Consider the following 13683-nt stretch of genomic DNA (forward strand, 5'->3'; position numbering starts at 1 on the left):
GGTATATCAAGTGTCGCTTTTCTCCGATTAGGTAAGTTAGCGCAATTGGTGTTGAATTTCTTAACGGTATTTTTATTGTCAATTTCTAATATAATTCATGTACGAAATAAGGGAATTAAATTGTGATCTCATAACCGAGTCTCTATGTGATTTTGTTCCAGATATTATAAAGACTCTAACCCGACATATTAAAATGAAACAGACATACATGACATAGCTGCTATATTCTTTCCAATGTTTTTGCAGCGTCGTGTTGTTGTTATCCTTTAATTTGGCGGAATTCGTCATTTAAACAAGACGACACAATTAAGATTTATCTTAAAGTAAACTTTAAAGTACCTTGCCGCCAGGTCCAATTATATCTAAGTTAACAAGCTAGAATCAGATGGATGTCACTCGGGGTGTATGTACATGTATTGTTGATAGATGATGTCAAATTATTCGAAATAGCATATCTTGAAAAATATCATCATCATCTCCCGAGTTTCCTCGTCTCCCATCAGCCGTATTTCTGCATAATTCGGTGACTTGAACATTGTTCAGGAAAGGGGAACATGACCGTGCTATGTAAATTAACATTTGTTACCTTGTTAAAATAAAATTATGTATCTAGGAACAGTTTTTGTAAAAGTAAATTTCTGTTTAAAAAAATAAAAATTGTCTTAGTTTGATTTTAAAACTCAAGTTAAGAACATACTAAATTATATATTGATAGTAAAATCATTTTTTAAATTGGACTTTCGAATTTTTACTGATACTCCAAATATTCTTATACTAATAAAGTTTTATTTTAATTATGAAATCCGCAGATAATGTGAAAGGATCTTTATACTTCATTTATGTGTATAAGAAAGTAAGTAAGTAATTTATTTTAATGGGGATACGGACAAAAGCCCCCCCCCCATCTAAAAATGACAAGGTGGACAAAAGCCCCCCCCCCCATGAAATTTACACGTAGGACAAAAGCCCCCCCCCCCATCAAAAATACAGGTAGGACAAAAAGCACCCCCAGTCCATCTCCGTCTATTGAGAATCTCGTCAGTTTAAATCTGGAACTTGAAATATTTTAACAAATAAATGCAATTGTTTTAAAAGATAATTTACCTTAAGATTTTAAATTTAAAGGTACAAAAGTTCTAATTTGATTTATTGTGTAATTCGTACTTATAATTCATTGATGTTTTATGTTTACTTTATTATATATTGTGCAGTTCAAATGTAAATGAATATTTTCAGAGAATCGCTTTTCAAAGCTTATCAAGGAAATAAAAGTGAAAGACGCATACTTATCTAGATTTATTTGAAGTATAACCCAAGTTCCCGAACACTGGGCGTGTAAAAATAGAAAGTAATCAGTCTGGTCTATAAACCTTAGAGAGGCTTTTGTTTGATGGGACTGGGGTGGGGGCTTTTGTCCTATGTGTAAATTTAATGTGGGTTTTTGATTTTACCCGCTTATTGTTGTTGTCACAAAAATTTGTGTAATTTATAAATATTTCTTAGCGCTTCTAAAACGTCTTTTATTTTATTATTATATTATTATTATTATTATTATTATTATTATTATATTATATATTATTATTATATTATTATCATCATCATCATCATCATCATCATATATATTATTATCAACTATTATCATCATCATCATCATCATATCACCATCATAATATTATATATTATTATTATTATTATTATTATTATTATTATTATTATTATTATTATTATTATTATTATTATTATTATTATTATTATTATTATTATTATTATTATTATTATTATTATTATCAAAAAAATAAATAACCGATTGAGCATTAGAATCAAAGTTTTGCCTATGAAAAAGTATCAATGGTTATGTTATACATGTATGCAAAATATCGTTTATGGATTCATGATATTTCTAATTTAATCTGGAACATACGAAGTTATAGTACATCCCAGATTTAATATTGCATTATTTTGGATCGAATAAAGGTCTTAATATGTTGGTTTCTTCCGCATTATCACCGACCTTAGTATAAATCCGTGGCATTATTAATGCTAAATGCTTTATTACACCAACGGTATCTAGGCATATCTTATAAATTGTTTTGTACATTTATGCCATATACTGTCTTGCCATATTATAATGCATGGTATATCCTCATGGGCTATATAGCCTTATGGAATATTCAAAATAAACTTATCAAACTTAAACTTATCAAACTTATCATATCACGCGTTTTCAAAACAGCCAATGAGTTTAAAGCGTTGGTTTTGTATCACGTGAATCCTATCAACCAATCAGAAATAGTGCGGGCGAAATGAAAAAAAAAACGGGATTGGAAATGGATAGCAAATAAAATTCAGAATATTGCAAAACAAGGTAGGCTAAAAGTTATTTTTTATCGTTGCAATATCAATATGCGATCAATAGAATAGTTGCATTTTGTGACAACAGCTTATTTCAGGGTTAAACTGATTTGTTTTTAGAAAACTTTAACACTGTTTAATCTGTTTCGCTATCCAATATGGCGGCCGGATTAGATAATTAAAGCAGCGATATATCCCTAAATTTAGACTGGGAGGTTACGAGTTTGATTTTGATTTCTAAATTGTATCTTGTTTAATTAATATTTTTTATGAAAAATGCAAAAACAAAAAATGAAAAGGGCATTTGTTAAATGCGTTAATCGTAACTTCCCTTCAGGGTAAAAAAGACACCGAGTTTAAATTACGACATTTAAACACCAAATATGTCAAGGTATTACAGCCCCTGGACATGGTAGTACTAAGGGATTAATCAGTGTGTGTGACACGACCTATGTATGCTTGATTGGTCAACTAATTGGACTTTATAATCTTGAGCGATCAACAGCAGGGGTGCGAATCAATGTGCAAGAAAGATCATATCGAAAAGGGACACTCAAATTATTTTTATTTTAATAGTAATTTATGAAATTGGTAGCCGAAAAATAGGTTATGTTTTATCTATTCAATATAATAACAAAAATTATCAGATTTAACAGATTAACATATTTTAAAAGAAAATTGCTTAGTACTTCTAAAAAATAGGTTTATAAATTTTAAGATAAAATTGTTTCTCACTCTTGATAATTTAACGAGCAGAATACTTGTTTTATATTCGCAGTTTTTATTTTTATACAAATCCCAATTATTTGATGCAAACATAAGTCAATTTAAAGGCTCAGCTCTTTTCAATTTTATTCACTTTTTTAAGTTTCTGTACAAATGTTGTTATATATTTCTTATTTATATTAACCTATTTTTAAATGAACAAAAATAGGAAACAAACATTTCTTTTTTATTTAAATCATAATACATTTAGATGAATAGATAAAATAAAAATAATTGTCAGAATCTTTTATTTACATTAATACAAATAATGTGTATGATTGCATGTAATATGGCCGTCAGGTGTTAAGTTTAACAGTTAACTGTTAATTCACTTAACCTTGGTGTCAAAGCATATGAGCCGCGTCACGACAAAACCAACATAATTGGGTTTGTGACAAGCATTGATCCAGACCAGCATGCGCATCCGCGCAGTCTGATCAGGATCCACGCTGTTCGCTATCGGTTTCTCTACTTGTTATAGAGTTTGTAAGCGAACAGCATGGATCCTGATCAGACTACGCGGATGCGCAGGCTGATCTGGATCCATGCTGGTCGCAAACCCATTATGTTGGTTTTGTCGTGACGCGGCTCATATGTTTATTTTTACATTGATACGAAGCTTAGATCAGGAGCCTGTTGTCGGTGTAAGAATTTTAAACGGCTTTGTTTGTATTGTTTTAGCATTAATAGTAATTAGCAAGATCGAGTTTACTCGCAGTTCAGGACAGACAACTCTTGGTTTTCATTCGATATTTTTGGTTATTTATCTACGTTATTCAGGATTACCCAGATTTTAAATTGTATATACATGAACTGAGTTTTCGACATTTACAATGTATTTTTTATTGGACAAATTAAAATTTAAATATTTTTTTCTTATTATAATTTTAACTCTTTGTTTAGTTTTTAAGATAAACATTACGCATAAGGTGATATCGCATGGGTCAGTCACAAACACGCGCCTGTTTGAGGAAATAGTTATTTAATATTTCATTATACATGAATTTAAACGCTTGAAAAACTATATTGAGCCTTTGTACATCACACATTTTTCGACATTCCATATTTTGACTTATATTTCACATAAAGCAATATGGTAACACTCGCACGCACGCACGAACACACAAAATACATAACTACACATGCACATAAAAGTGAACACGTTCCTACAGTATTAACAATTTCGCACATGTGATCACTTATGAAATATTTTCAATGTTCTCTTTATCATTTTTATGCTGAAGTTATATTATGATTTTTCAGGACAGTTAAATCTTCTAGAAATGCAGCTGTGCCATCTTTACAGCAATTGTAGATGAAGCAAAGTATGGTAGCAAGTTATATAGATGTAAGTTCACGTATATATATTGTTGTGTTTTGTGAATGAAATAAGACAATTACACTGTAAAGAAGAGTTACCCAGACTCATATCTATTCCACTCTGTACTGACATCATGTGCTTTATTCTTTCTCAAGGCAAAGTCAAATTTCCTTAATTACACGCATTTATTTTGACAAGAATAAATGTGGTTAGTTATACATACACTGGTTCTCTTTTATATCTTGTTAGAATCAATTCTTTGGCGGAATGATGTCACACTTCATAAAATGATGTCAATTAAGGCATATATGATATAAGCATTTTGCCGCGCATTTGAAAATGCTAAACCATACTTGCTTGTAATATGCAAAAATCAAAATATATAAAATATAAGAATTAACTCGAACACACAAAAAAATGGTTTGATATAGATGCAATGTGCATGCGACTTTATTTTATTAAATTAGTTTTCTTTTCTTAAACATATTACTGAATCAAAAAATATGTATTTCTTTAGAGTTTTATCACTTTTATATATGTTAATGATAGTAATTTGTTTAGTTACTACGTGCGTAAAGCGATAAGTACGCCGCTTTGATAATGTGAGAGTGACGTTACATTTTCTTTTGTACATGTACACTAAAGTTAACAACATTTGTCTGAATAGGTAAAACAGGGTTTTCAAAGCGAATATAATGTCAGATAAGAAACAGAATTTGAAATGTCTTGATGTAAAAGTTAGAATGTCATACACATTAAATTTTATCACAAGTTCGAGCCTCACAAGTTGTCTTACTTTTTTGCGTTTTTCTTTCCATATATTTTTTTTTTAATTTTACATTAGAAAAATGAATTGGGATAGAAAGGCAGTTTTGTTATGATATTTAATAATTTAGATATACATGCACGGATGATAGTGATTTTTATCCTGTATAGTGTGTAGTATGTAGTAGTCATAGTACTTTTGCAGTGCAATAGTATTTCGTGCAAACTTAACTATAGTTGAAACAGTCTGTGTACAGTATAATGCATTCCGTATAAGTTTGCACCAACTTGCTAAATAGGGCTAAATATAGCTACATTTAAAACAAAATGAGAAGTTAATAGAAAATATCACAGCATTTATAATCTTTACAATAAATGATACATAACTTTCCTACCTGATTGATAATTATAAAGCAATATTTTTGGGAAAAAGGTGCAATCCGAGCCTAGCTGTCTTGCATTGATATTTACCACAACCTTACCTACTGCATTACGCTGAGAGTTGGTAAATTTGTTGATAATTTAATTTATATAGCTAGCCTGTTTGAAGATAATAAACACAATATGATAGCTGTTTTACACCTGGATAGTGGACTTGACCACCTCGTCACTTAATTATCATACTAAACGCACAGTACTTGTGCGCACGTGAAACATATTGCGTTGATACGTAAATGTTTCATGTGCGCACGTAATAGTCGCATTCGCATGTATTAACAAAAATATTTCCTATGTTATTTTATGCAATTGTCACATATGATACGTATATTTTATTATCTGAATTTGATTTCATACTATCAGATTAATGCTATAGGCAAGGGAGGATATTTTGATTTATATTTCGTGAGAATTATCACTTTATTTTTAGAGATGACACACTGTAAGAGATTCTATTGTCAACTTACCTAGTTAAACAGTCTTGACAATAAAAAAATAATAATCTACACTATTGTATATTGAAGGTATTCATTCGTTGCTGAGATAGTTTTTGAAACAATTGAAATTGAAACAAATAATAATCCAAATTTGTTAAGATTAACGTTTTAATATAATTGAGAAGTATAGCTGGGTATTCCGCTTTTTACTTAACTGGATATCATTGTGCAAACACGGATCTACATCTGAGTAAAAATATCTGTACTTTTTAAGCCTTTTTTCAAACGAATTTACTCCTACTAACGATGCTAATATACATCGTAAAACGATCAAAAAGATTATGTCAGCACTTTTTCCAAATACAATGTTATTTTGTATTAATATATTTTTAATCAATAAAACACTCTTTACATAGAACAAAGATACCATTATCAATTATATTGCAGGTTTGAAATAAATATATTCGTAAAGGTTTTATAACAAAAACATATAACTTATCATCCGTCATAGATTAATCATTTCATTTAATTCCTGTGTAAATGATTGCTTATAAATGACATCTTTATCCTAATAATATAAAATAATTTTGAAATTTGCGTTAGAAAAAAATGTATAAATGTATACGTTTAAAAAATTCTTGTGTATAGCCTTTTTGAAAGTTGTGATAACTATTTCCTGACACTATTTAAACATGATTTTAAACTCTCTTTTTCAGATACACACATGCCAAAGAAGATTGTAATATCTGGAGATAACATTTCCTACGTCACGAAATAGACACCGTCACACTGGTCTACGTAACATTCCTATAGATGATTGATATATTTAAGTGCTTTTAAGAACTGTGTTTGAATGACGAATTTCTGTGAATACGGATTTTTAATTTTAATGATTATTATTTAAACTTTCTGTAATAATCAATTTGTGCTATGGACTCACTTTCCTAAAATAATATGTAAATGTTAACACGAACAAATGATATGAATATCTTCAAAATATTTTATGAGTGTAATACAAGTGGCTCATAAAAATCATTGTTAAGATAAATAGAATCGAACTTCAAGTTGGTATAGTTTGTTCTAGATTTAAACAACATGCAATTCATACGCCTTGAAAATGTCGAAACATGTATGAAAATATCGAAACATGTACATGTATAACTCAATCTCTAAAGAAAATATCGCAGTGCGGATTTTTCTCCACTGTGATACGTATTTCATGACTCTGTATCGCATCATACCGGTATATAGCCGTTCCGTTGCAACGCTACATGAATTTGTGCCTCCGGAATAAGGCTTGCAACAATATATGACTGTTGTAGCGAAGACATGTTTATTTTGTTTAATATATGTATACATATTGAATATATGTTTATGAAATAAAAATATTTAAGAGTGACTCGATTTGGTTTTTACTTTATTATTTGAAATACTCCATTTGTGAAGATAAAGTTCTTAAGCATATGACTTTACGGTTCCCATTCAAAATGTGTAATAAAACATGTTCTGTTGTACAAGTCTGCATTTCGGTCCTGTATACGTGTCACTTATATGTAAATGCATGCTTTTGATATTATCTGTATCTTCTTTTATCAAGAAAATACAGTTCCAACTTCTGTATTCCCTGTGGACAACTAAAAAATGCAATTCCGTATATCCCCTGTATATATTGAAAATACGATTCCGTATATCCCCTGTATATGTAGAAAATACGATTCCGTATTTCTTCTGTATATGTAGAAAAATACGATTCCGTATATCACCTGTATATGTGGAAAATACGAGTCCGTATATCCTCTGTATATGTAGAATATACGGTTCCGTATATCCTCTGTATACGTAGAAAATATGAGTCCGTATATCCTCTGTATATGTAAAAAATACAGCCCCGTATATCCTTGGTATATTTATAGTATACTAGGGATAACAACCTTAATATAGTCCGTATACGGGATTTTATTCTCCGTATACTTAAAGAGTACGAACAAATATACGTACATGTATATGGGGCAAATACGGAATTCCGTATATGCCTGATGCATATACGGACTTCCCGTATACCCGGTGTTCCCTATACGGACTCGTATACTTGGTCCGTATATTCGACGAATACATCCCGTACACGCCCGTATATGTTGAAAATACGGGACCGTATATTCCCGTATATCAGTATATTTTTCGCAGTGCTAGGGCTGTTTGAACTTGTTTTACTTCTTTACGATAAAATATTCAACTGGCCTAAACATTTGGAGAAACGCGTGATTTATGTTGTTTCCCTTCTATAATGTTGTTTAATATCCTCAGAATATATAAAGAGAACATGTATTTCTTAGAACCAAAGCTACGAAAGAGATTAAAAGAAAAAAAATAGGCTTTCATTACGAAACAAACAAGGGAACATTGTTAAATCTCCTCTCATTTAACATTATTATATTGTATTTCAGAGTTCGATATTACCTACACTCAACTGAACGAGTCTGAAGAACTAGCGACGGGTTCACTGGAAACAGAAGTTGTCAGTTTTAGTCAATTTATCTTGACACTCTTTGTTAAGTGTACTCAATGTGACAGTTTGATAACCTTAGCCGGTAGCGATAGTACAGACCTTTCTATCAGCCACTCCGACAAGATTGTTGTTGGTTATGATGGGTATTTTTTTTATTTATTTCATATCTGCCTAGCATAAACAAAAAAGGGAAAATCGTTAACGATGTTTTTTAACGTTTTAATTGACACTTATCTGAATTCAAAATACAGTTGATTTGGTATAAAACTTGCGTTATGTACAGTAAAAAGATTCAAACAATGCACAATCACATGGTTTTCAAAGCATTGTGCTTCACATACTAGTACTTGGAGAAAGTTGTAACAAAATTATTTTATATAAAGTAACGGAATAAAGTGTTCGCTAGCAAAGTGAAGCTGCTGTCTCAGTACGATAAGTAAATAATTTTACTAATTTGCCACCAATTTATTTTAAGCAAAGACCTCCACAGATGTCAAGAAGCCAAAAGAACAATAACACAAAAAATGATTGTTTTTATTGCAATGGGAAAAATGCAAAGAATCAAAACGAAATGTACTCAAATTGAATTAAGATTGATAGTTAATACATTTTGTCTTACTGGAGTGATAATCGTTGCAACGCTTTTCATTTTGGGATCAATTTGTACAATTAAAATGATTATTCTGGACAACCTGTGCGAGAGAATGTTTTGAAAATTTGCGCACAAGTTATTTGTTCAGACCTTTCAAATGGTTTACAAATCGCGCAAAAATTATAAAAGATTTAAAGAAATTGAAAAGAACAAATTTCTGGAGCAAAATGGTACTTAAACGTTTCGTTAAATATTTCATTACCCTTTAATAGGACTTTAAATATACTTTCGTATTCTTGAAATAAAGGCAGCAGTACACGACTGGAGAGAGTATAGTCGGGTCAATGATGTGGAAGCAGATTACAGTCAAGTATTCTGGCACTGAGATAATTACATACCTGGACAGTACAGAAGTTCTCAGAGAGCAAGTGTCTCCTCAAAGAAGAAAAAGGTCCACAGAAACACCTGTGAATATCACTGTGACAATAGGAGGTAAGGATAGTGCACAAACAAGTATGTGCACATGTGTGAAAATAGATAGAGGATACTGAGGTTTCTTCTATAAATACAGGATTTATTTTCATCGTGTGGTATGAAAATAAATAGTTCTAGAGTGGCAGTAGCCACAAGATGAAAATAAATCCTGTATTAATAGAAAACAACTTCAATATTCTGTTTATTATTTACGTTTGTTTTCCCTTTTTAACCTTATGAATAGGAAGAATACCCTTTTAATTTTATGTATTGACTGAATTTTGAAGAAAGTAGTTCGACAAGGCACAAGCGAAAATACTGCAGTGAAAAATAAATTTTTACAGTGAAAATAATGAAAATGAAAATAGGGATTTTATTTCATCAATTATATTTCTCAATATTTCATTTATAGGTATATAAAAAAAATGTTTTCCTTCACCATGCCAGATACCGTATATCGGTTTTTATTCGTGGGTATCTAATTTTCGCTGTATTCGAGTGCAATGAATATCGCGAAAAATAGATTCGCTAAATTTTCCTGCAATGTAATACGGGAATTTCGAGAGTTATTTCAACTTTTGATTTTTACTTGAGATTTGTATAACCCCGTTTAGTCGTATCTTAAATTGACTTGCCAATCTTTCAATCTGGACAATATCATTCATCACTTTTAGGAAAATTTCAAAATGTTTAATGAAAATATGTATTGAAAATATATATAAAACAATCAGACGGCAAGAGTGTGCACGTGCTGGCTTATCTTGGTTTGAACTAGTCGTACGGATACTAGTAGATTCTATAGCTGTGAGCAGGTAAAAGGGTTATCGGCTGTTAATTTTAAGCTGCTTTCGTAAAACTGAAACATTGTTCAATTTGATTTCACGTAAAAACTACAAATTTCTTCAACGAAATTTATGGAAGCGTAGGTTTGTTTTATGTCAAGACATGTTTTAACTTTATAAATTTATATATATTTTTTCCAGGTGAAGGGTTTATCGGTTCATTCTCACAGTTAAACGTGTGGTCAGGTGTCACATCATTTACACCAGTTGTTACAGATACCTGTTTTAACACAGGTCAGGGTGATTTGATAAGTTGGAAACAATTCTCTGATACTGAAGGATCGTTTATCATAACAAAAAGCAAATGTGATGGTAATCTACCTACAATCGATTTTCATATCTTTTTTGTTTATGTTATCATAGCATATCCAAGCGGAATGAGATAAACAGTAAAACCTATGTAAATCGGACAATATGCAAAACCGGTATTCTTTAAAAATCGGACAATGTTTTTGAAGTCCAATATTTTCCTTTATATATTCATTGAAAAAAAACACCCTCTAAGAACCGGAACCACTACGGCTGTATATATGCTTAGCATGTATTAAGTATCCTCTGAAAACCGGATTATTGGACTAAAGCGAACAGGGTCTGTTTTTCAGATTTTCTTCTGTATTACTTTTTTCGTGGAGCCAATAGTTAAATAAATCGGTCTATGAACTGAGTCAAATTCTTTAAAATTAGAATTTTTGTTATTATTATTTCTTCTCAGTTTGAAAACCATTTTGACATTTTTTGTACCTAACGTCACATTTCTACAGGTGTTATGTTAAAAGTTCATAGGTATGTTACGGTTTTTATTCCCTTCTTTTTTAAAACAAAACCCCAATAACATATTAAGCTTCGAACATATCATCAATGATTTAGCTCTCTCTTTTCTTCTTTTAGTCGACAACAACTGTGATGATACACCATGCCATAACGGAGGCACGTGCAGAGATTCAGTTGGAAGCTTTTCATGCGCATGCGCAAGAGGTTTTTTACCGGAAGTTTCTGTGAGATCAATATCGATGACTGTCTTGACAACGCGTGTGATAACAACGCTACATGCATCGATGGACCTGATAAATATAGTTGTGTTTGTTCGGCTGGCTTTAAGGGTGACTTATGTGAAACCACTTTTGGTTAGTATTCTGCTTTCACTTGTATTTGTAATGAGTTTTAGAAAAAAATACGACCTCGTATATATATTTGCTTTACTTAGATATAACATGTGAGCATGTTAGTTGTATGAAAAGTAACATTCTTTTGAATAGTTTGTTTACCGATCTATCAAAGCTTGCACTTGTTCAATTGTTATGCATAGATAAGTGGTTGTTAGTCAACATTAATAAAATAAATCCAGAAACCAGTGTTAAAGACCACTTCCAAATAAATGCCACCCTGTAAATAAAGGTCATTCTTCGACAACCCACCATTGATTATATAGAATAGATTAATCTCTAAATAAGACCACTTGTCTAAAAAGACATTGTTCGGCCTCTCTTTTCTTTGGCTTCTTTCAAGGTTTGACTTCTCTGGGGCGGTGGGTCCGCTCAGACATGAAATAAATGCTGACTTAACAAACACCAATCTATTTAGAGGTTTAAATTTATTTTTACTCTTCATATAGTGCGAGTATGGTACGCTGATTTATTTGGTCAAGTTGGTGCCGATTGAAAAGATGACATATTACATAGAATTTAAAAAATGGAACGATCTCATTGGAAAAAAAATTTCAACCACTAAACTTGATTCTAGCCACATACACTGAAGTAAGATATACTCATACGTGTCATAACGAATATTCAAAAGACATGGTCCTGTTGACTGAAATATAGCAGACGACACGTGTTTGTCAGTCTTTTACATTTTTATGCTTTAGTAACTGTTTTCAGTTGATGGTGGTTGGACAGATTATGAGATAAGTGGTGAATGTTCCGTCACATGTGGATCTGGAACGCAGCAGATGTCACGTGTCTGTGAAAACCCCATCCCAATAAATGGCGGGAAACAGTGTGAAGGCGATAGTACAAAAACAGTCCCCTGCGAAACCAACGTTGTTTGCGTTAATGGTAATACTGAGACAATTTGAATTGTTTCATTCGGTGTTTGTTTCCTTTCTTCTCGTTTATTCGTTTGTCTGTCTGTGTGATTGATATACCAGTTATTTGGATATGAAATAATTTATCTTTCTGAATATATTAATTTTTGTCTTTTTCTGCCATTTTAGAAAGCAATGAATTTAGGTTTTGTTTATCTTATACAATCCAAATAGGATACAATGAATTAGACACCGACCTTTTATTTAAAAGTATATATCTAGGGTCATATAAAGAAGGCAAACATGAGTTATCTCGGCCTCACTACCAGTACCGACTTCACCACATCAATCTGTGGTAGTAGAAATTCTGTCAATGAAATTTACACCGCAAATACGTGTCTTAACAAGGGTCAAGAGCTCAACCTTTGAAACGTAACAATTTCTCCACGGAATTTATCAGGTGGACAAAATTATAGCAAAGATTGATATACCAGTTATTTGGATATGAAATAATTTATCTTTCTGAATAATTATATTAATTTTTGTCTTTTTCTGCCATTTTAGAAAGCAATGATTTTAGGTTTTGTTTATCTTATACAAGTATACAAAACGTTAAAGAAATAATCACCCATAAACATTTATATTTTAAGAATGTGGAAAGGACCCGACGACACTAGATAATGGAAACATGAATTGTGTATCAAAAAATGCCGAAAAACGTTTTTTTGCACGCCCAGGGGAAACGAGGGAATTTTTTAAGCGACCCTTTTAATCCCGGTTGCCGGGGGCCAACACGAAAGGGAAAAAAATTTGGGGAAAAAACCCGAAAAAACCCCCAATAGCCCTTTTTTTTTTTTTTCGAGAAACTTTTTTTTTTTAAAAAAAGGCAATTCCAAAATGGATTGGTCTACAATGGGCACATTTTCAGATATTGAGAAAAATCATTAGAAATATATCGTTAAGATATTATTATGAAATATTACTAGAAAAAAATAGTGATAAAGCTCAAAGTGATTTAGTATGAAGGATAATTTTTTGTTAAATGACTCAAAACTATGTGTAATATCGGATCATGTATACTACACAATGACCACTAACGTCTATATATAATTCTTTCGTGGCTCATACCATAACTATTTACTGTATAAAAGACATTCCATTATAGACC

General features: G+C 31.3%; 1 protein-coding gene across 1 annotated transcript; it reads left to right on the forward strand.

The window, feature by feature from the left end:
* The first annotated feature begins 7719 nt into the window (after positions 1 to 7719).
* LOC132737422 (uncharacterized) lies at positions 7720 to 12151 on the forward strand. The gene is made up of 6 exons (XM_060724707.1): positions 7720 to 7729; positions 8523 to 8727; positions 9484 to 9668; positions 10634 to 10804; positions 11381 to 11616; positions 12074 to 12151. The coding sequence occupies exons 1-6, from the start codon at positions 7720 to 7722 to the stop codon at positions 12149 to 12151; spliced, it is 885 nt and encodes a 294-aa protein (XP_060580690.1).
* Positions 12152 to 13683: the final 1532 nt, after the last annotated feature.

Source organism: Ruditapes philippinarum, unplaced genomic scaffold, assembly GCF_026571515.1.
Source record: "Ruditapes philippinarum isolate M1 unplaced genomic scaffold, ASM2657151v2 ctg5692_1_1_1_1, whole genome shotgun sequence".
NCBI lineage: Eukaryota > Metazoa > Mollusca > Bivalvia > Venerida > Veneridae > Ruditapes > Ruditapes philippinarum.

Excerpts from the sequence above, each read along its gene's own strand:
- LOC132737422 (XM_060724707.1), top strand. Across the intron at positions 8,728-9,483 it reads ATTGTTGTTGGTTATGATGG|GCAGCAGTACACGACTGGAG; the intron begins GTATTTTTTTTA and ends CTTGAAATAAAG. Across the intron at positions 9,669-10,633 it reads TATCACTGTGACAATAGGAG|GTGAAGGGTTTATCGGTTCA; the intron begins GTAAGGATAGTG and ends TATTTTTTCCAG.